Source organism: Electrophorus electricus, chromosome 2, assembly GCF_013358815.1.
Source record: "Electrophorus electricus isolate fEleEle1 chromosome 2, fEleEle1.pri, whole genome shotgun sequence".
NCBI lineage: Eukaryota > Metazoa > Chordata > Actinopteri > Gymnotiformes > Gymnotidae > Electrophorus > Electrophorus electricus.
In genome coordinates, this window is record NC_049536.1 from 20,366,483 (window position 1) to 20,386,296 (window position 19,814).

The 19,814-nt window shown below is 48.3% G+C and overlaps 1 protein-coding gene across 1 annotated transcript in view; it reads right to left on the reverse strand.

Moving 5' to 3' along the window:
* Positions 1–19,814, reverse strand: part of brsk2a (BR serine/threonine kinase 2a) — a 111,042-nt gene that overhangs the window by 14,418 nt on the left and 76,810 nt on the right. Inside the window, exons 5-12 of the mRNA XM_035534611.1 lie at positions 14,544–14,660; positions 8,554–8,587; positions 8,387–8,455; positions 7,331–7,477; positions 5,815–5,846; positions 4,812–4,976; positions 3,874–3,971; positions 3,084–3,234 (exon numbers count right to left, since the gene is read on the reverse strand). Coding sequence (XP_035390504.1) covers positions 3,084–3,234; positions 3,874–3,971; positions 4,812–4,976; positions 5,815–5,846; positions 7,331–7,477; positions 8,387–8,455; positions 8,554–8,587; positions 14,544–14,660 — 813 coding nt within the window. The remainder of the gene's footprint in view (positions 1–3,083; positions 3,235–3,873; positions 3,972–4,811; positions 4,977–5,814; positions 5,847–7,330; positions 7,478–8,386; positions 8,456–8,553; positions 8,588–14,543; positions 14,661–19,814) is intronic.

Below are 19,814 nucleotides of genomic sequence, written 5' to 3' on the forward strand. Positions count from 1 at the left end.
TTTTTTTAAAAAGCCCCAGTTGCCTTACGTATCGTTCCGTGGGGGTCAGGTCATCCGGAGTCGATTCCCAGATTCATTTCTTCCTCGCGCCCTGTGCTGACATTTGAGTGCCAATGAAATATGTAATGAAAGGGCAGGCCGGGAATGAGTTGGGGAATGAGAAAGAGGAACCGTCGGTGGCATCCCTCAGCGCCACCAGGCATGGGCGAACGCTGCCAGTGCGCAGCCGGGCCAGAGAGACCAGGAGCCTGATGTGACGGAGCCCTGGGCCCCTGCAGCAGCCGAACCAGCCTCCGTACAGCCATGCAGTTTCCATACAGCTCGCGTAACAGAGAAGACGTTAAGCTGCCTGCTTGCTAAACGTAAAGACACGGGACTTTGTTTTGGCCAGCTGTAAATGGGCTTAGTGATTGGACTCGTGGGGAAGGTTCTTTGTAGTGATTGTGGTAAGGGCCATGGAGGGGGTGGGTACCTTTCCGCTTTACTGCACCTGGGATGGGCCTCAGGGATATCCAAGCTTCGACTGAGCATGCTTTTACTACAGCGGGAGACAAAGTGAGCAGACAGTGAGGATCTCCGCGCGGACGTGCGCGATATCCAAATTCTGCCCTCGTGCTCGCCAAACAGACAAGCCTGCCTCCCTCTCTGTGGTGCGTGTGTGTCTGGATACCTACAGCACAGTGTTTAGCCTGGGACATCGAGCTTTAATGCTTGAGGCAAGTGCCTTGAAGTAAAATGATCAAAGTGTCATATCAAATTATCCTCCACTACCTGAGCGGGATTCAAATAAACCAAGTTAGACTGCAGTCAGAAACAGTGCTGTAGCCAACTGGGAAAGGTGCTCCCCACGTGACGGTAGCGCTACCTCGAGCTGTCCTACAGCAGACCCATCACACCCATCAGAGCAGCAGGCTGTGCAGGCGTTCGGGAAGAGCGAAAACGGAACGGAAACTGCAAATAAAAGGATTCTAAAAAAGAAAGGAAACACAGATGTGCGATGTGCCAAACATTTGGCCTCTCGGTCGGCAGAAGTCTCAGCGACTGATGGAAACATTCAGTGGAGGTACGCCTGAGAGAACAAATATGAGAGAACAGGAATGTATACGTAGACTGCTGCACATGTCCCACGTCCATGTGTATATGCATGTGGGTACAGTGAACGTGTGTGTGTGTGTGTGTGTGTGTGTGTGTGTGTGTGTGTGTGTGTGTGTGTGTGTGGCACCGATCTGATGTCACGTATCGGAATCGGGCAAATGATATCAAAATTGCTGAATGGGATATCAGCAAAGATATTTAAGAAAACACCATCACAAGTCCAGCCTGAATACAGCACTGCCGGGTTAGTTTTTGCACACAACAACAGCTGGGCTAGTTTGAGAACACACTCCTCTAGAGGTCAACTGTAGTGGGTTCTTCCCATTAACAACTGAGAACTTTTATGTTTAAGTGCAAATATTCATTCAGTCACACACTAACTGCCTTCTAGTGACGGCATTCAAACGAGACCAAACGGCGCTCTAGCATCGTTCACTGCCGTATCCGTGACCAACGGTCGTTTCTTTATTAATCGGTTCTTTTACCAACCAACAAACGATGTTTCCAGTTTGACCCTGAAGTAAAACAAATTCAGGGACGGGGAAAGGAGAAAGTGCAGCAGAAACGTGACAGAAGCAGAGGCAGAGAGGAGAGAGAAAAACCAACAAAGTACTCGTTTGCTCTAAATCCAAAGTTTTTGGCTAGAAAGATTTTCGTGCAGTTTTCCCGTTAGCCTGCTGAGTTTTAAGGCAAACGTGATATTTTGAATAAGAACTAACTTCAAATTACTGTCCATAGAATTAAGTTACTAAAAAGAATAACCATCTTTAAACACTAGATTTAATCATCATGTTAATTTTATATTGGTTTAAGCACAGCACAAGTGAACAGAGACTGGTAGTCAATGTCTGCTCACTCAGTGTGTATTTGGTGTATAGCAGATAGAATAGCGATTTATCGCTGAAATTCACAAGGGCAGTTCTAAGGTTATTATTAAAACAGTGAGGAACTGCATTCAGTAATAAGTAGAAATGCAGACGAACTATAGCCATTTCAGGAGTGACAGAGAACCAGCCGTACTGAGAAGAGACCTACAGACAGAGAGAAAGTAAGTGTGTGTGCGTGGTGTGTGCGTGCGTGCACGCATGTGTGAGGCTGAGAACCAAGCAGGTGGTGAACAAGTCAGTAAATATAGTCTCAGTAAGAGACACTCCTTCCAATGAAAGGATTAAGGCTATAAGTCTTGTAAACAAAGTTTTTTGGTTTTTAAAATTGTATTTGTTTTCATATATCATATCCATGCATGGCATCTGTAAAATAGCATATTTAACATCGCATGCCAAACAATTCTCCTAAACAACTAAACTACAGCACCATGGTGGTTTTTAATGACGAAATATCGGCTTGGTATCAGTTGACATTCAAATGCACGTTATGGGTATCGGACGGGTACCTGAAAAACTGGTATTGTGCCATCTCTAATAAGTATATGCAGGGTGTCTGTGTATATATGTATTAGTGTGTATATAGTACGTATGTGTGTGTCCTTTGTAAATATATTAACATCCAGGGTACATGTGAATTGTGTCCAGTGTAAATGTATGCGTGTACTGTGTACATGTGTAATGTGTCCAGGGTACATGTGCATTGTGTCCAGTGTAAATGTATGCGTGTACTGTGTACATGTGTAATGTGTCCAGGGTACATGTGCATTGTGTCCAGTGTAAATGTATGTGTGTACTGTGTACATGTGTAATGTGTCCAGGGTACATGTGAATTGTGTCCAGTGTAAATGTATGCGTGTACTGAGTACATGTGTAATGTGTCCAGGGTACATGTGTATTGTGTCCAGTGTAAATGTATGCGTGTACTGTGTACATGTGCATTGTGTCCAGGGTACATGTGCATTGTGTCCAGTGTAAATGTATGTGTGTACTGTGTACATGTGTAATGTGTCCAGGGTACATGTGTATTGTGTCCAGTGTAAATGTATGTGTGTACTGTGTACATGTGTAATGTGTCCAGGGTATATGTGTACTGTACTGCACCTCTGTCCATGTTGGGTCATGTCGATGGCTCTCCGTGCTGGTACAGGCGAGCCACCGTCCGTCACGCTTAGCACCTCCATGGACTTCCTCTCTGGCCTCCTCTTCCCATGTCTGTTCAGCATGGGGGAGTCAACACGCTTCCGCGGGGGATCTGTGGACACACACACACAGAGCATTTCAAACACAGAGGCCAGAGCTATTCTGGCTCCATCTGCAGTCGATACAGAGCACCGATCTGGAAGTCTTTAGACAGCAGCTCCGTGTGATCCCAGATTGATCAGTTAAGCCATCTGTGTGGCCAGTGGGATTGGGGGTATTGGACCAAGCTGGAGATGAACTGACATCTGAGCTTGACTGGGAAACGTCTTAAATTGAGATGGGGTGGATTAGTGGACTTTCCTCTGTTGATGCAATAGTGGATAATTACAGAAAGAACGGACTTTGACGTCACGTATCAAAAAGGCTTTTATTCTTAAATGGTTGGATAAACATATATATAATACATTCTTATTAAAGCTGGCATTCCACACTTTAGCGTCCCAATTATTGTTTCTGTTTTTATTCTAAAATGCTGGTATACTAAGCCGGAACAACAAAACATTACATGCTCCAATTATTTAATAATAACTGCAGCATGAGGTTACCATAAATCCTGTTCTGTGTTGGGAAAATCCACCCACATAGATAAAGGAACGTGAATATTTGCAGCGTTTGTGTAGGACATACCAAGCATCGACTCCCTTGACTGCTGCCCTGTGGTTTGAGGCTGCACAGGAGGCCTGTGTCATACCTATGTCGTTGCGTGGGGGGAGGTTCTGGTCTTCGTGACTGGGGTACCTCTCCTTTCGGTCCAGCAGCAGAAAATAGATCATCTTCTCCTGGTTGTCACTGAGGAGATTGAAGAAGAAGGGGAAAAAAAAAAAAAAAAAAAAAAAAAAAAGGACCAACATGAGAACACCTGCCACCGCCGGCACTGCACAGATAGGTTATTCATTCACAGCAGACGCCATGTGTTTGCGGCGGGTTTACAAAGCGCCTGCGTGCGTTTTGTAAGGAGTACGGAGTGATGGTCTGGGATCAGATTCTGCGGTTCCACCCCGCTGATCGCAGCAAAACAAACTGATCTTAGATCAGCACTCCCGCTCCGCGGTGGTTTGTGAGCGCCGGCCCGGGGTCTATTCATCAATGACAGTAGTAGGCTGTAGTGGGGAGCAGGTTGGTACTTAGCGCTCCAGCTCCGCGTGATGGACGAGCGTTAACAGGACTCCCCAGGCGAGCGCGTCCGCGCTCTGAGGCAAGCCTCCCCCCGCTTGCCCGAATCAGTAGGAGAAAAAGGGAAACAAACCATGGAGCACCTCCGCATAGGACAAGAATAACTCAAAGGAGCAGCGTTGAAGGCAAAGATGACAGTGCCGCAGGCTAGGGAGGGGCCCAAGCACCGGCTCAGCACACATCAGGATGCTGCCGCTGTCTGACAACGTGTCCAAAAGACAAGCTCGGTTCCTGTGCGCGTTACTCCGTGTATGTGTGTGTGTTCATATTGATGGTGTTCAGGAGCTTCATGTGGGCCACGCAAGGCTACCATTCCTCTATTCCTTCCCCTCTCCCCTCTGTTTAGTCAGGTACACCAGGATCTTTGCTTCAGGGCTGAGCGTTCCGGCCACAGAACTCCTGACTCCAGATCAGAGCAGGGCCGGTCGCACGGAGGACCGAAGCAGGGCCACTCGCCTGTCACACAGCAGGTCCTGGAACAGCTTGTTCTTGTCGCGGAAGCAGCCGAGCGAGTGCATGCTCTCCAACACGTCAGGGTCGATGTCGTCGGCCGACGGCAGGCTCCGGATGGCAACCTTGCGGGGCACGGGCTGCTCCGGCTCCGGCTCGTTCTTCCCCCCACTGCCACAAAGCACGGAACAAAAGGAGGCCACATACACCAACTCTTTACTGCGTACGTGGAACAAGTCCCAGTTAAAAGCATTTAGCAATAGATATGAGACTAGCAGGTACTGACATCTAAATACAAATAAATGATGTCTAACAATATATTGTCCCTATTATACAGTACAATATTGCAAATGTATGTGCAAGACACAGAGACAAAACAAAAGAAGGTGGATTTTGCTGATTACATTCCTGATCAGTGCATTCCTGCACAGTAAAATAACAGTAACAGTTATTTTAGTTAAAGAACTGTGTGTATTCAGGGCCTTTCTCCATGTCGGCTGTGGGGAAACACGGCAGTGTGGCGCAGCGGCTAAAAGCGCAAGAACCCCTCGAGCCCAAAGCTGCAGGGGAGAGGCGGACCAGACAGTCACCTCACCCCCCACTGCCAGGATTCACGTGGTCACATAGCCTCTCTCTGACGCCTCCTTGCCTCTCTGGGTAGGCCGAGCGGGGGCTGATGGGCATATGAGCAGCGGCACAAACCCCTGTGGGTGAAGCAGATGCTCGTCCCTTGTTGAGAACATGTGGAGGCTGTGCCACACATCTCCCTAACACACACACACACACACACACACACACACACACACACACACACGTGTACACTCCTCTCACACTGTTGTTTCCCAGAAGCCCTCTAACATGGAGTGCTGGGCTAACTGAATGAACTCTTATAGGGGTTATTTGTGTATTTAGTTATGTAAACACTGTAGGCACTAATTCAACACGGGGGGAGTTGCTGCGTACACACACGCGCACACACACACAGAGTAAAAAGACAAGATGCACTTACATGTACCACATGTGCTTCTGGATCTGCTCTAGCTGTAAAGGGAAAAGAATCCAAAGTCAGCCTGACAGTCGACACTTTGCACACACTGGCTGCAGAAGGCGGGAGCAGCTAAGCCGGAATGGGCACGGGCGCACACGTGGGAGGCTCCAAAACGGCCGCGGCAGTCCGCGGGCACAGCGGGAGCAGTCAGCACGTGGGGAGCAGCGTATCACTTTTGACTGGAGAGGCTACGATTCAGCGCTCCAGTGACAAACGACACAGCACAGAGGCGGCAGGACCAAAGACGACGCCCGGTCATCCTTCCCATGCCTACACCTGGAGGGGTCGAGTGTGGCGTCATTTTTAAATGGAATCTTCCGAGACGCACGCGCCCACGCCCACCCCCACCCATTTGGGTTGTGAATATACTGCGAATATTAACCATAACTCTTCTAGAACACCTTCCAGAGTTTTCCGAACAGTTCTGAAGAGTTCTGGAATGAACTGCGAGGCAACAATGGTGTGGATGACTATGCTCTTGTCTGTTGTTCAGAGCGGTTCATAGAAAGCCCCAGACTTCAGTCTCCATGGCTGACGGGACATTCTGTTACACGCGGTTTTACGCTACAAACCCATCCGAGCTTGCCGTGGGTGAGAGAAGAGAGAGAGAGAGAGAGAGAGAGAGAGAGAGGGAGGGAGAAAGAAACTCTGAGGCTTCGCTGCAAAACAAAACCTCTGGATGTCCTTGAAGTCCCATTGAGCATCTCACACATCCAGGGTGGCCTGGGTATCTCAGCCCAGCCGGTGCACGTACTGTCCCGTATCTTAGCCAACACTCCGGCCCCTGCCTATGCCCGGAGATAAGTATCCCCGCCTGCATCTGTGGAATTAGCATGCGCTGAAAAGCAGTAGCGTAAAGACAAGAGAGTCACAGTGTTTCTGGAGGTGTGCGCGCGCACGCGCGTTAGCCGCCTACGCTCGCCATCGCAATACGCACGCTGCCTGCAAAGTGTAGCGGTCAGCAGTGGACTAAAACTTCCAAAAGCATCAGTCCATCTCTGAACCGTCAGACCAGGTTGATTTCTTAGGAATTTCACAAGGTCTGTGAAATCAATCTCTCTCCCTCCTTCTCTCGCACTCTCCATCTCTCTCTCTAAGCAAAGGAGAGTCCGCAACCAAGGTGAATGTAGGCTGGACAAACAGCCCGGCATAACGTCAGCAGGCTCGCATCAATCTAGAGAACTGAACTTCAACGCCACTGAGACACGCCTGACGTGGAACCCACCAGTCGACAACAATGGAAATCACGCCACTTTTGGAGGAATAATATGACTTATAGCGGACAAAGGTCACAGACTCGGCAATGAGCCATTTTGAAGCAAACGTGGCTGTAACGCAGCTAGTCCTTAATACTGAAAGCACAAAACGATGTAAGACACGCCAGCGTGAACAATGCAGAACATACGACGGCCCCGAGCTGTTGTAGGTCTGGCGTTTAACGAGGCCAACACTAAACAAATCAAAGGCAAAGGCTGACCGTTAGCCGTTTGCTGGCGTCCACCTCGATCATCCCTCGGAGAAGGTTCTGGCAGTCTGGCGGAATGAAGTGCGGCATGTGAAATACTCCCAGCTTCACTTTTTCTAGCAGGTTCCGCAAGTTGTCGTCGTCGAACGGAAGGGCTCCCTGGAGGAGAGAGAACAAAAACTTTTAGGGTGTGTTTAGAGTTCAAGTGTTGCATAAGGAGCGTTTTGAATTTTTTAAAAAAAGGAGTTTGAAAGAGAAAAAGAAAAGAGGGGAAAAAAAAGCACAATCCAGAATTAACCCTGCCGCTCTCCTTCACGAAGCAGTGCATCAGCAGAGCGGAATGCCACGGAAGCGGAGTGCCGGCTGAACGGCCGCTCCCTGACTATGCTGGGCGCAAACAACAGCTGATACGAAGACAGCCTAACTACAAGGGAAAGAACCTGCCAAGCACAATCAGCAAATCAGCGGCTAAGCCATTTTGAGGCCCAGGACCCAACTCCACAACGTCCTGTTGCCTTTTACATTTCTGCTTTTATTTTGTTTTGAATGACCAACCTTGCTTGGGAATTGACATGAGAACAGCAAAAATGTTAAAGTGAAAATACCCAGAGGCAGGTAGATCGACTGCACACACTCCGATCCCAGCGGTGGTACCTGTCAGGATTTTCTTGATTGCTGGATTTTCGCATTTCACAGGGAGACTGGACCATTTATTTAGGATTCACAACCTCAAGGCTGTGCACTCCTTTAGCGACCAATACATTACAGCAGACCAGTGCCAGAGGGTGGGCTGGCCAACAAGGCCCGGCCCGCCAAGGACAATTGGGTCCAAAAAGAGAGGAGAATAGGGAAAGCAAAGCAAAGAAAAACAATCATCCTTCTCCCCAAAATTATCCGTGGGATGGGTGAATAGGTAAAGAGAGTCCTCTAAATAAAACGTCTTAAACACACACACAAAAATTAAGCTCAAATCAATGTTGACAATTCCTGATGCACTTTTACTGGTGCCTTTGATTGCGCTCATATTAGGCAATGAAAGTCCAGTGAGGAACTGAAGATTGCACTCACCACCAAGAGGGCAAACAGAATGACCCCACAGCTCCACACGTCTGCTTTCCTCCCATCATATTTCTCCCCCTGAGAGGAAAAAGGACAAGGTAATAGAGATTAGGAACTACACACAGCTCACTGAACACACGCAATGCCATTAGCTAGTCCTGCAAGTATACACTCACCCGAATGACCTCTGGACAGGCGTAGTGAGGTGAGCTACGGAGAGAACACGAGAAGATGAGTCATCTCTGGTGATTAGTTTCTCATGGGAGTAAATACTCCAAATGGCCACCAACAGGCTCTGGTTGGCAGAAGCATCCCAGCCCTTATGATGAAATGTCCCAGGAAACCCTCCATTAGGTGTCGCCGTGCTCACCAGCCGTTCGGGGGGCTTCAATCGTTTCCCCCTACTGGATGACGGCGCTCTGCTGATCAAATCCGTTTTAACGTTGTGTGAACAAGGGCCTTGCGTCGAGAACACCACCGTCAGCCGCATTCGTGAGAAGTAACGCTACGACACGAGCTGCTGGCAAGCTGTCAACGTTGACGACAGAGAAGGCACAGGCTGACAGCCCCCCAGTAGCTTCAGTCGAGTTCATAAGCGAAAGCCGACGCTAGAATGTGATCGCTGTTTGTGAGCGGTCGAGCTAGTAGAGCTCGTTATACAAATAGCAAACCGGTCCAGCAAAAGGGGGCTGGAAAAAGCCAAGTTGAGTGCGAGGAGACCCAGAGAAGTTGACGGCATTATGGAAAAGCCAGAACACTGAGGTGCATCTGCTGGCGTTCCGTCAGATCGGATACGGCGGCTTCCCGCTTAACGTCGAATGACCGCAGGCGGGAAGACTGTAACGCACGTATATCAAGTTAGCGAACGGCATTCGGCTCGTAATTCTCTAACTTTGAAATCTGTGCTCGCAGCATTCTTCTCGTTATCGAGATGAAACCCAAAACAGTTGCTACGGATGTGCCGTCACCGAAATTACCCCGCTTAACCATAATGATCATTACCGTGTCATTTGTACGATGCCTCAGTCACGACACGGCTAAGCTCTTTCCTCCTAAAATAAATAAATAAATAAATAAAACAAAAACAAAAAAAAAGCAACAGGGAGATATTAAATACGGGATGGGAATGTTATGAGAGTAAACTTTCTCCCGGATTTTGAGCGAGAGCAAGATGGGATGCGAGACGAGCAAAGAGCCATTAGATGGATGAATGGGCTTTCTGAGGGAACCCCTGTGGTGTAGAGTGTCAGGACATTAATCCTCCATGAGCTATTCACTAGAACTCATTTCCCTTTCATTTACATAGCAGCCATCAACAACGACAACAATAACACCACCACCGCCATCCGACGAAAGTTACAAAGTCATTTTAAGGGGCCATGACAGACACAAACTGGTCGGGTTTTTTGAGTGACTTGGAGTTACTCGCATGGGGTGTTGTCTGGGACACTGTCGTAGCTTTGCTGTCAAAACACATTTTCACATATCGCTGAGTGGAGAAAATGAAGACACCTCTGTGCTAGAGGCCTGCCTCAAGTCTGCGCTGAGAGCCTAATTCTCCAACCGCTCCCTAGAGGACATACAAGTGTTGTCAAACCCACTCGAGGTCAGAAAGAGCACCTATAGAAGACCCAAGACCCCCATGTGGAGCAGTGTCAGAGATGAAGGCTTTTAAATAACAGCTGGCATATTTCTAAAGATGAGGGGTCTCTCCGGGAATGCGAGATCTCTCGAGAACCCCCAGCAGAGCTTCATTAAACACAAAGGCATGAACGTTTGGCAACCTCAAGCACAAGGAAACACTAGCCTAAACCCAATATCAGGGGACATTTATGTAATGACTTGTGTTTATAGAACTACATTATAGAACAGAAGCCTAGCAAACAAGGAGAACGCAGCATTCAAGTTATACCTTCTTTAAATCACCCTGGTGTTGTCATGAGGGCTCATCATGTCTGGAAATAGGAATGACTCGGATGATGACATAAACCTCATTCTCCTTAACTTTAATTAGCGCATGTGATGTCAGAGGGTGTCGCAGCAATGGGCGAGAGAGGAAGATTCAAATGAAATACCTTAAATGAGAGCATGCCGTAGCTTTTAAAGCACATTGAGTCATCGCGCGTCATTCTTGACTCATGGAGCTACTGCACGACACACCTTCCCCGCCTGTCCTGTCTCAGGACGTGTATATTTACCTTTACATTTCTAGCATTCAGCTCAGATTTTTATTAATTACACCAAAATATAACGAGCAATTGAGGGTTAAAGGCCTTGCAGCGGCAACTTGGCAGTGTTAGTAAGGCTTGAACCGGCAACCTTTCGATTGCAAGCAGGGAGCATCATGGGGTGCACCATTATGACTAGATAAAACACTTATACCAATAGCAACACAGGTATCTCAGGACACCTTCAAACAGTTAAGGACACACGGGATTCAGTAGGCATGGCAACAGCGACTTTGATGAGTTCAGTTTTACTGTTCTTGATACAAAAACAATACTTTTGGCAAATGATTAATTAGATATTTATTTATAAGGATTCCATTGCCTGAATACTCAGTGATTCTTGGATGGATTCCCCAAAATTCAGATTGCAGGGTTTGTGTTTGATTTTTAAATGAAACCTTATTTTGAAAAATACACAGCTGTACACATGCCTTATAAATCAAACTAATTATAAATAATACAATGCAATTCATAATTTGAGGTTAATCTTTATAAATAAGGTTGTTATATATTGTTATTTATTTGTTTTATACACACACACATATGAAAAAAGTGTTTGCCCCCTTCCTGATATTATTTTTTTTATTGCATGTTTGTCACACTTAAATGTTTCAGATGATCAGACAAATTAAAATATTAGACAAAGATGACGAGTAAAGACAAGGTGCAGTTTTTATTATTAAGGGAAAAAACCCCAAACCTACATGGCCCTGTGTGGAAAAGTGGTTGCCCATAAACCTAATAACTGGCTGGGCCACCCTTAGCAGCAACAACTGCAATCAAACGTTCGCGATAACTGGCAATGAGTCTTTTACAGTGCTGTGGAGGAATTCTGGCCCACTCATCTTTGCAGAATTGTTGTAATTCAGCCACATTGGAGGGTTTGAGCATCAGCCACCTTTTTAAGGTCATACCACAGCATCTCAATCGGATTCAGGTCAGGACTTTGACTGGGCCACTCAAGTCTTCATTTTGTTTAAGCCATTCAGAGGTGGACTTGCTGGTGTGTTTTGGATCATCGTCCTGCTGCAGAACCCAAGTGCGCTTCAGCTTGAGGTCACAAATAGATGGCCGGACATTCTCCTTCAGGCTTTTTGGGAGACAGCAGAATTCATGGTTCCATTTACCACAGCATTCTTCCATGTTCTGAAGCAGCAAAACAGCCCCAGACCATCACACTACCACCACCATATTTTACTGTTGGTATGATGTTCCTTTTCTGAAATGCTGTTACTTTTACGCCAGATGTAATGGGACATACACCTTCCAAAAAGTTCAACTTTTGTCTCGTCAGTCCACAGAGTATTTTCCCAAAAGTCTTGGGGATCATCAAGATGAGACGAGCCTTTGTTATTTTTGCTCAGCAGTGGTTTGTCTTGGAACTCTGCCATGCAGGCCATTTTTGCCCAGTCTCTTTCTTATGGTGGAGTCATGAACACTGACCTTAACTGAGGCAAGTGAGGCCTGCAGTTCTTTGGATGTTGTTGTGGGGTCTTGTGACCTCTTGCAGTCGTCGCTGCGCCTTTGGGTTAATTTTGGTTGGCTGGCCACTCCTGGGAAGGTTCACCACTGTTCTATGTTTTCACCATTTGTGGATAATGGCTCTCACTGTGGTTCGCTGGAGTCCCAAAGCTTTAGAAATGGCTTTATAACCTTTTCCAGACTGATAGACCTCAACTACTTTGTATCCAATTTGTTCCTGAATTTCTTTGGATTGTAGCATGGTGTCTAGCTTTTGAGGATCTTTTGGTCTACTTCACTTTGTCAGGCAGGTCCTATTTAAGTGATATCTTGATTGAGAACAGGTGTGGCAGTAATCAGGCCTTGGTGTGGCTAGAGAAATTGAACTCAGCTTTCCAAAGATGTGATAAACCACATTTTTCCCCTTAATAATAAAAACCTTCATTTAAAAACTGTATTTTGTGTTTACTTGTTTACTTGTTATCTTTGTCTAATCATTTGTTTGATGATCTGAAACATTTAAGTGTGACAAACACGCAAAAAAAATAAGAAGGGGGAAAACACCTTTTTCACACCACTGTGTGTGTATGTATATATAAAGATTGTTGATCTGAGCCTTTATCCTACTCAATCACATTTTGTGTCTTTTGGCTGCCCATGTTCACCAGCGAGGTAGACAAAATATGACCCCTGTTACCCAAAAGCTGCTGATGTGAAAGAATACCTTTTGTAGGCTTTCTGGTAATGACTTCTTACCACTTTGGTCAACTGGCTTTCATACTTAACCCATCAGACTCAAATCAGAAAACAGCAATAAAAATCCAGTGCTACATACTGCATCAAAAGTTACAGAATCCAGTCATTTGACGATGTTGAAATGGCAGCGAACGTCTGATGCAACCGTGCCTCAAAGCCCTACACAGCAGAGCTCGGACAAACTGTGTTATATCGTAACGTTTGCTGCTTGTAACCATGTACAGGGGGCTGTGACCCTCACATGTCGAGCCAGCCCTGCTCCTTAAGTGCAGCCCCTCAGAAGCGAGGGGGACCAGAGTGGGAACGCGAGCCAGTGCCTTTACAATGTGGTAAGCAGCCTAACCTACTCCTCCTCGTTCCGTGCTGACCTCATTACAGCAGGCCTGTAGGGAGGAAGAGAGGCCATGCTGATTTCGTAAGAGCTCGTTTAAAGGTCTGGAGTGAGCCGGCCTCCAGCCAGGGCTCTGGCCTCGGTGCCCAGCGAGTAATCAGACATGCACATCCCTCTCTGTGCTCTTCAAGGGACCAGGGACCACAAGAATGTGTGTGTGTGTGTGTGTGTGTGTGTGAGAGAGAGAGTGGAGACAGAAGGAGAGAGGGGCAGAAAGAATGTGCAAAAAGATGACAAAGCAAAAAACACATCTGGCACATTCACCAATTAGTTAAGGAATGTGCTAAGACTATAGCAACTGTCAGAAGGATAGAGCATCTTAAACATGTATAAGACCGTCCATAATTTAATACTGCCAATCATTCAACTAATGTTTGCTGGTGTGTAATATGGAGAGGTGGTCAGTAGTACTAACCCACAACTGGTTTGTTGGTGTGTAATATGGAGCAGGGGTCAGTAGTACTAACCCACAACTGGTTTGTTGGTGTGTAATATGGAGCAGGGGTCAGTAGTACTAACCCACAACTGGTTTGTTGGTGGGGAATATGGAGAGGTGGTCAGCAGTAGTAACCCCAGCTGGTTTGTTGGCGTGTAATATGGCGCAGTTGTCAGTAGTAGTAACCCCAGCTGGTTTGTTGGCGTGTAATATGGCACAGTTGTCAGTAGTAGTAACCCCAGCTGGTTTGTTGGCGTGTAATATGGCACAGTTGTCAGTAGTAGTAACCCCCGCTGGTTTGTTGGTGTGTAATATGGCACAGTTGTCAGTAGTAGTAACCCCAGCTGGTTTGTTGGCGTGTAATATGGCGCAGTTGTCAGTAGTAGTAACCCCAGCTGGTTTTGATGGTGTATAATATGGTGCAGTTGTCAGTAGTAGTAACCCCAGCTGGTTTGTTGGCGTGTAATATGGCGCAGTTGTCAGTAGTAGTAACCCCAGCTGGTTTTGATGGTGTATAATATGGTGCAGTTGTCAGTAGTAGTAACCCCAGCTGGTTTGTTGGTGTGTAATATGGCGCAGTTGTCAGTAGTAGTAACCCCAGCTGGTTTGTTGGTGTGTAATATGGCGCAGTTGTCAGTAGTAGTAACCCCAGCTGGTTTGTAATATGGCGCAGTTGTCAGTAGTAGTAACCCCAGCTGGTTTCTTGGTGTATAATATGGTGCAGTTGTCAGTAGTAGTAACCCCAGCTGGTTTGTTGGTGTGTAATATGGCGCAGTTGTCAGTAGTAGTAACCCCAGCTGGTTTGTTGGTGTGTAATATGGCGCAGTTGTCAGTAGTAGTAACCCCAGCTAGTTTGTTGGTGTGTAATATGGCGCAGTTGTCAGCAGTACTCACCCACAGCTGGTTTCCAGAAGGCTGTCTCCCACTTGCAAGGAGGCCATGCCAAAGTCTGCTATCCTGATGTTGTTCTTCTCATCTAGCAGCAGGTTCTCAGGCTTCAGGTCCCTGTGGCTGTAGGGGAATAAAGAAGATACACAGTCTTGCTGGGCATCTTGGGGTACTTACCCCATGCCTTCAGAGAGAAGGGGGGTATTTGTGAGCATACAGCTAAGGAAAATATAGAAAAGTAACTTGGGGATTGAAATCTTCAATCTTGAAATATTTTAGCTTCACACAAAGGGTGAGTTCAGATATATGACAATAAAAGGCGTTTGTTATTGATATTTGCATTGCAAGCCATTGCTGGGAGTCTCGGTCAATGACTGGTGCCTGCCTTTGAAACTTCCCTTTCTCACCGTCATCCTCTCCTGGGCCCTGTGAGGGGAAGATGGCATGCTTGCTGGTCCAGTTCCTAATACTAAAAGGCCCGTGTTCGTCCAATGAGAAGGACAAACATGGACACCCAGGCCGCTTATACGGATGTGTATGAAGACCATAAGACTCCACCAAGCCCATTAAATCTAAGACACGTGATTCTATACCCCATCATCTCAAATTCAAAACAGCAACACCAAGACACCCCTTCAACCCCAAACATGTTTGGGGAAACCAATCTGGAAGCCCCATTCATTTCTTCAGCAACATAAAATAGACTAATTGCAGCTGCATACGTTATTGGCTACCCTAACCACAACAACTGCAGCGGCTGTATGAAGAACGAAAACAAACTTCTATAATCCCGTGTTTCTGCCTACTGGCTAATAATCAAATCTCACCAATACTTTATCAAAATGGCTATGTCCTGCTCTATTAATTAGGAAAATAGCAGTGAGCACAGGCAAAGTGAACACACACACACACACACAGCTCAGATGTTACTGGGTGTAACGGCAGACATTGGGCATCTCGGCATGTTTGTCCATTTTCGGAATTTTTCAGAACGCTTTTTCAGAATGCAGTCAATGGTCTTGTCACCATCAGCTTGGCTTATGCACAACGCCAAGATGCTTCGTATGTTGAAGATGCCAAATATCAGAACTCACTTCACATCTTCTCTGTTTGAAAGCCTGCTAATGACTGCAGGGAGGTCCAGTGCAGGCAATGTCTCCGTGCGGGAAATATTCCGAACCTCACTCAGCGACGTGCAAAGACTCCACTGGCTTTTGATGAACGGGCCTGACCGTCGGCGACCGGTTTTCCATGGAGTCAGGAGTCAAGGTGTTGTGCTCGTGCCAGCGTTAACACCAAAGCCTACCTCCCGAGTTCTTCTCCCAATCTCCCCTCATTTTCTTCTCCAGTTCTTAAGGGCCCATTGACCCAATTACAGCTCAAGCAAGCCTTCCAAAACGCTCCATTATTCTAATGCAGAGAGACAACAGCTAGTGAACAGGAGAGGACGTTAGCCTGGGGAATGCTTGTCAGAGGCCTAATTATGATAAAGCCTGCGATTCTCCACCGCTCCTCTCGTTTTAATGTTCTCCGCATGCTAACCATCTTCCATCCCTTCCCGCAAAACAATAAAAAAAAAAAAAAAAAAACATTCGTCACGTATTGAAGCAGGAACACGTGCGAAGTCAACATTGGCAGAAAGACGGACATAAAAACACATAAGCGCGCGCACGGGCTCACGCACGGGACAAGCAATGCCGTAGTAGCACCTTCTGGATTGGGGGGGGGGGGGCCCACTAATGTGCAGGGCCGCGTGGGCCATTCATCAGTGGAGCGGGTGGGCGGAGGCAGTCCCGGAGCTCTCTTCCATGCTGCTGCAGTCTGCAGTCGAGTCTCTCCGTGTGAGGAGTCGCTCCGCGTGACGAGCGGTCCTTATCTCGCCCCTGCACGCGCCCCGCCACGGCCGTCGGCGGCAGGCCGCATCTTTTCAGTCCTCGGGCAGCTGTAATTACTACACGGAAGGGTGGCGTGGGGGGGGGGGCATTCGTATTGCGGGCTCATTGATCACTCGCTGCGAGCCATACGGGCGCTGGTGGGCGGCGAGGAGGAGGAGGAGAGTGAAGCATAGCAGCACCGGTGTCACTTCTCGCCGAGCGACGGAAACACTGTCTCACCGCCACGCCACTCCGCCAATCGATACAGGCGTATCTCTATTATGGCAGGCAGGGCGTCCACCCCTCCATACCAACAACGGGCTCCTCGGCTCAGCGGCTCGTGGGGACAGGAGGAGGCTGTGCCACTAGTATCCATTAGAGGAATCCTCCAACACCCAGAACCCAGTGACCAAAGCTCCGCAGCCAAACCAACTGGACCGCGTGGCTTTGCGCTCCCTTACCGAAAGCCGCAGAGAGACGGCTGTGGCGGGCGGCGTTCCGCAGGGAATCTCTGAGCCCTTCTGCTTCACGCCCCTCGCTTTCCCGTTTTCTCATCCGCCTCCCTCTCCCCTTCTCTCTCATGCGCGGATTCTACGGCTGTGGCTGCAGCACGAGTGAGAGGAAGGAGTATACGGGGTTCCGCGTGGCTTACAGGCCTCCCGGACGGTATCCGGGATACCGCGTCCGTCTCGCTCTAGCAGGGAAGCTCGGAGGACCGGGAGGGGCCTGGGCTCAGCCGTTATGCTGTCCTGGAAGAACGCGGGCAGCAGGTCTAAAGGGCAGCGTCTGTCCGTCCGTGGCGGGAGCGCGAGCTTCGCGACGTGCCGCTCTGAGGCAGCGCGTGGGTGCGAGAGCAGCAGAGAGAGAAACAGTGAGGAATGTCTTAGGGTCGGAGAAAGGGAGGGGGGGTGAGCGAAGGTAAACAATGACAAGACAGTCATATGATGGGTGTTTAAGGGACGGAGAAAGAAGAAATGGAGAGAGGGCGGGAGAACGGAACGCGGGACAACGTGGGATTTGTGCCACACGCTGGATGTTTTAGAGAAATGGTGAGCAAGACACAAAAATGAATACCCTGCATATCATTCATTCACTCAGGCTCTATGAATTCCCTGGCCCGCTGCCAGGTCCGCGTGGGATCAGCCGGCACGACGCCCACACGTGTACGCACCCTCAACCGGTCACCAGAGAACAAAGGCTGTAGGCAGAGTACACACACACACCTGTCATCAGGGGTTTTTCCTCACACGCTACCTTCTCCACACAGCACGATACTCCCTGGCACTCGCTGCCCGAGTGTGATGGAGGGAATGAGTGACATTTCACCCTCTTCCTGATCACACCTACAGAGGGCAAGCGCGCTCGGGTACGGCTCAAAGAATATGGCTCAGCTGATATCTATAAACTCTTATCTTCAGTGGTGTGATGACATTCATACCTGGGAGAGGACTGGGTTATTATTCCAGGTCCCCCCCCCACCCCCTTCTCCTGCTCTCCCGAGACCTCCTGAGTGAAGACTGCGCGATGTGCTTCAGACCGCTACAAATGACAAGTACCTGGACGTGTGTGAGCAGAGCCCAGCCGTAGCAGCGGCTCCTCACCCGCTGCTCTGCCTTCAGCATGCTCAGGTGTGCTTGCTTTTTCTTTGCTTGGCAAGGGGCTGTCCGGGTTTCTAGTTTACTGCTCGCTTGGTCCAGTCAGTTTCGGCCTCGTCTCCACGTGGTAATCAGCATTTGATCAGATCGGGTGCACTTTTGGGTTGGCCTCCGGCGTGAACTGTAGAGGCGGGGCTAACGCTGAAAAATTAAGACTGTGGCCAGACAAGATATTCCTACTTATGCAAGTGGTCTGAAGGTACTGGAAGATGGTGGAGGTCTGGGAGTTGCTTCAACCTGTTTTTTCTTCCACGTAATCCTCCCACAGGGACATCGGATAAGCCAGTCCTCACGCCAACCAGCGCCAGGTCCCGCTGCCGTTCAGAGACCAGCCGAAAAACCAAACCAGAAAATGATCTACTAGAGAGGTTACGTGACATCGGCTTACTATAGGGACCAGGCCTGCCAACCAACCGTCTCCCCAAAGCCTGCCCCCTGGACAATAAGACCTCCCAGCATGAGATTAGGGACTGCCACACCTCTGCTATTCAGAGCACATCTACGTGATACTAATCCCAGCATACACACTACTCCCCATATGCTCTAAACTGGTTCGGAAACCGGTGACAACCAGCCAAGCACAAGCCATCCCTGAGAAGGTCATCACAGTCCCTCTACCTTTGATATCTGCACCACACTCAGTATCCACAAAGCCACCAAAGGTGCTGCCCTACACGCCATCACGGTTATTGGTCCTGTGTTCCGTATTTACTGCCATCGCATTCTTTTGTGTTGTTTCATGGCCCTGGAGGAGCGTTCTCGCCTTCCACCGTATACTTGTATATAGCTGGAAGGACCGATAAAAAGCGACTCCTGATAATTGTAATGCCACCAAGGCCCAGCAGTAAACAGCAACAACCTAAATGCTTTGCCTTTGGTGGCTAATAATCTCCCACCTGCAGGAGCGATGCCGAGCATGTGACACAAGGAAAGAACATAAATGCTTTTACCATTTCAAATCCGGCGTCGTCCTCGGATCACCCCGGCCATGTCCCCGTCCGACCCCTTTTTCTTTTCAAACGTGTCGAATAAGGAAACCTACACCCCACTAACCCCGGCGTTCATTTCCAAGATTTCCCAAACACAGGCTTGGATCAGATCCATCTGGTTCGGTATTAGAGTGTGAGTGAGTGGCAGCACAGGCACAGGGACAGATGAAGGAGTCGCCCGGCACGATTCTGCTGGAGGAGGTGGAAAGGAGCACAGAGGAAAAGCAGCGACCAAGACCATGCATGGGCTCGCCGCAGCAAAAAAGCTTCATCGAGATATCACGGTGGTGTAATGGAAAACTCCCGGGGAAGAACGCACAAGCAAGGATAGCAGACGGGGAAATGTTCACGCAAGCCCTAAATCAGTGAGCACACCGCTATTAGTATAGAGCTCCATCGGTGGGCACACCGCTATTAGTATAGACTTCCATCAATAAGCGATAAGGTTTAAGAATGTATTTTAATTAAAACCTCTTGGATATCTGTTAAAATCAGTTCAAATGAAAATTGCTCACTGAAGAACACGGACCTCTCTCACCCGATTCAGAGGACACAGCGAGTTCCAGTGAAGACCGACTACACGCCAACTCCATTAGTCTCGTCGGGGAGAGACGGCGCAGCGGGAACGTTTCCTACCTAAGCCACACTGCCTTTACCTGCCCCTACTTACCCAGAGATACGAGACGGGGGTAACTGTGTCGGGCGAAGAGTGATTGTCCCTTTTGAAAATTGTCCCTTTTGAAAATAAAGTGGTCTCAC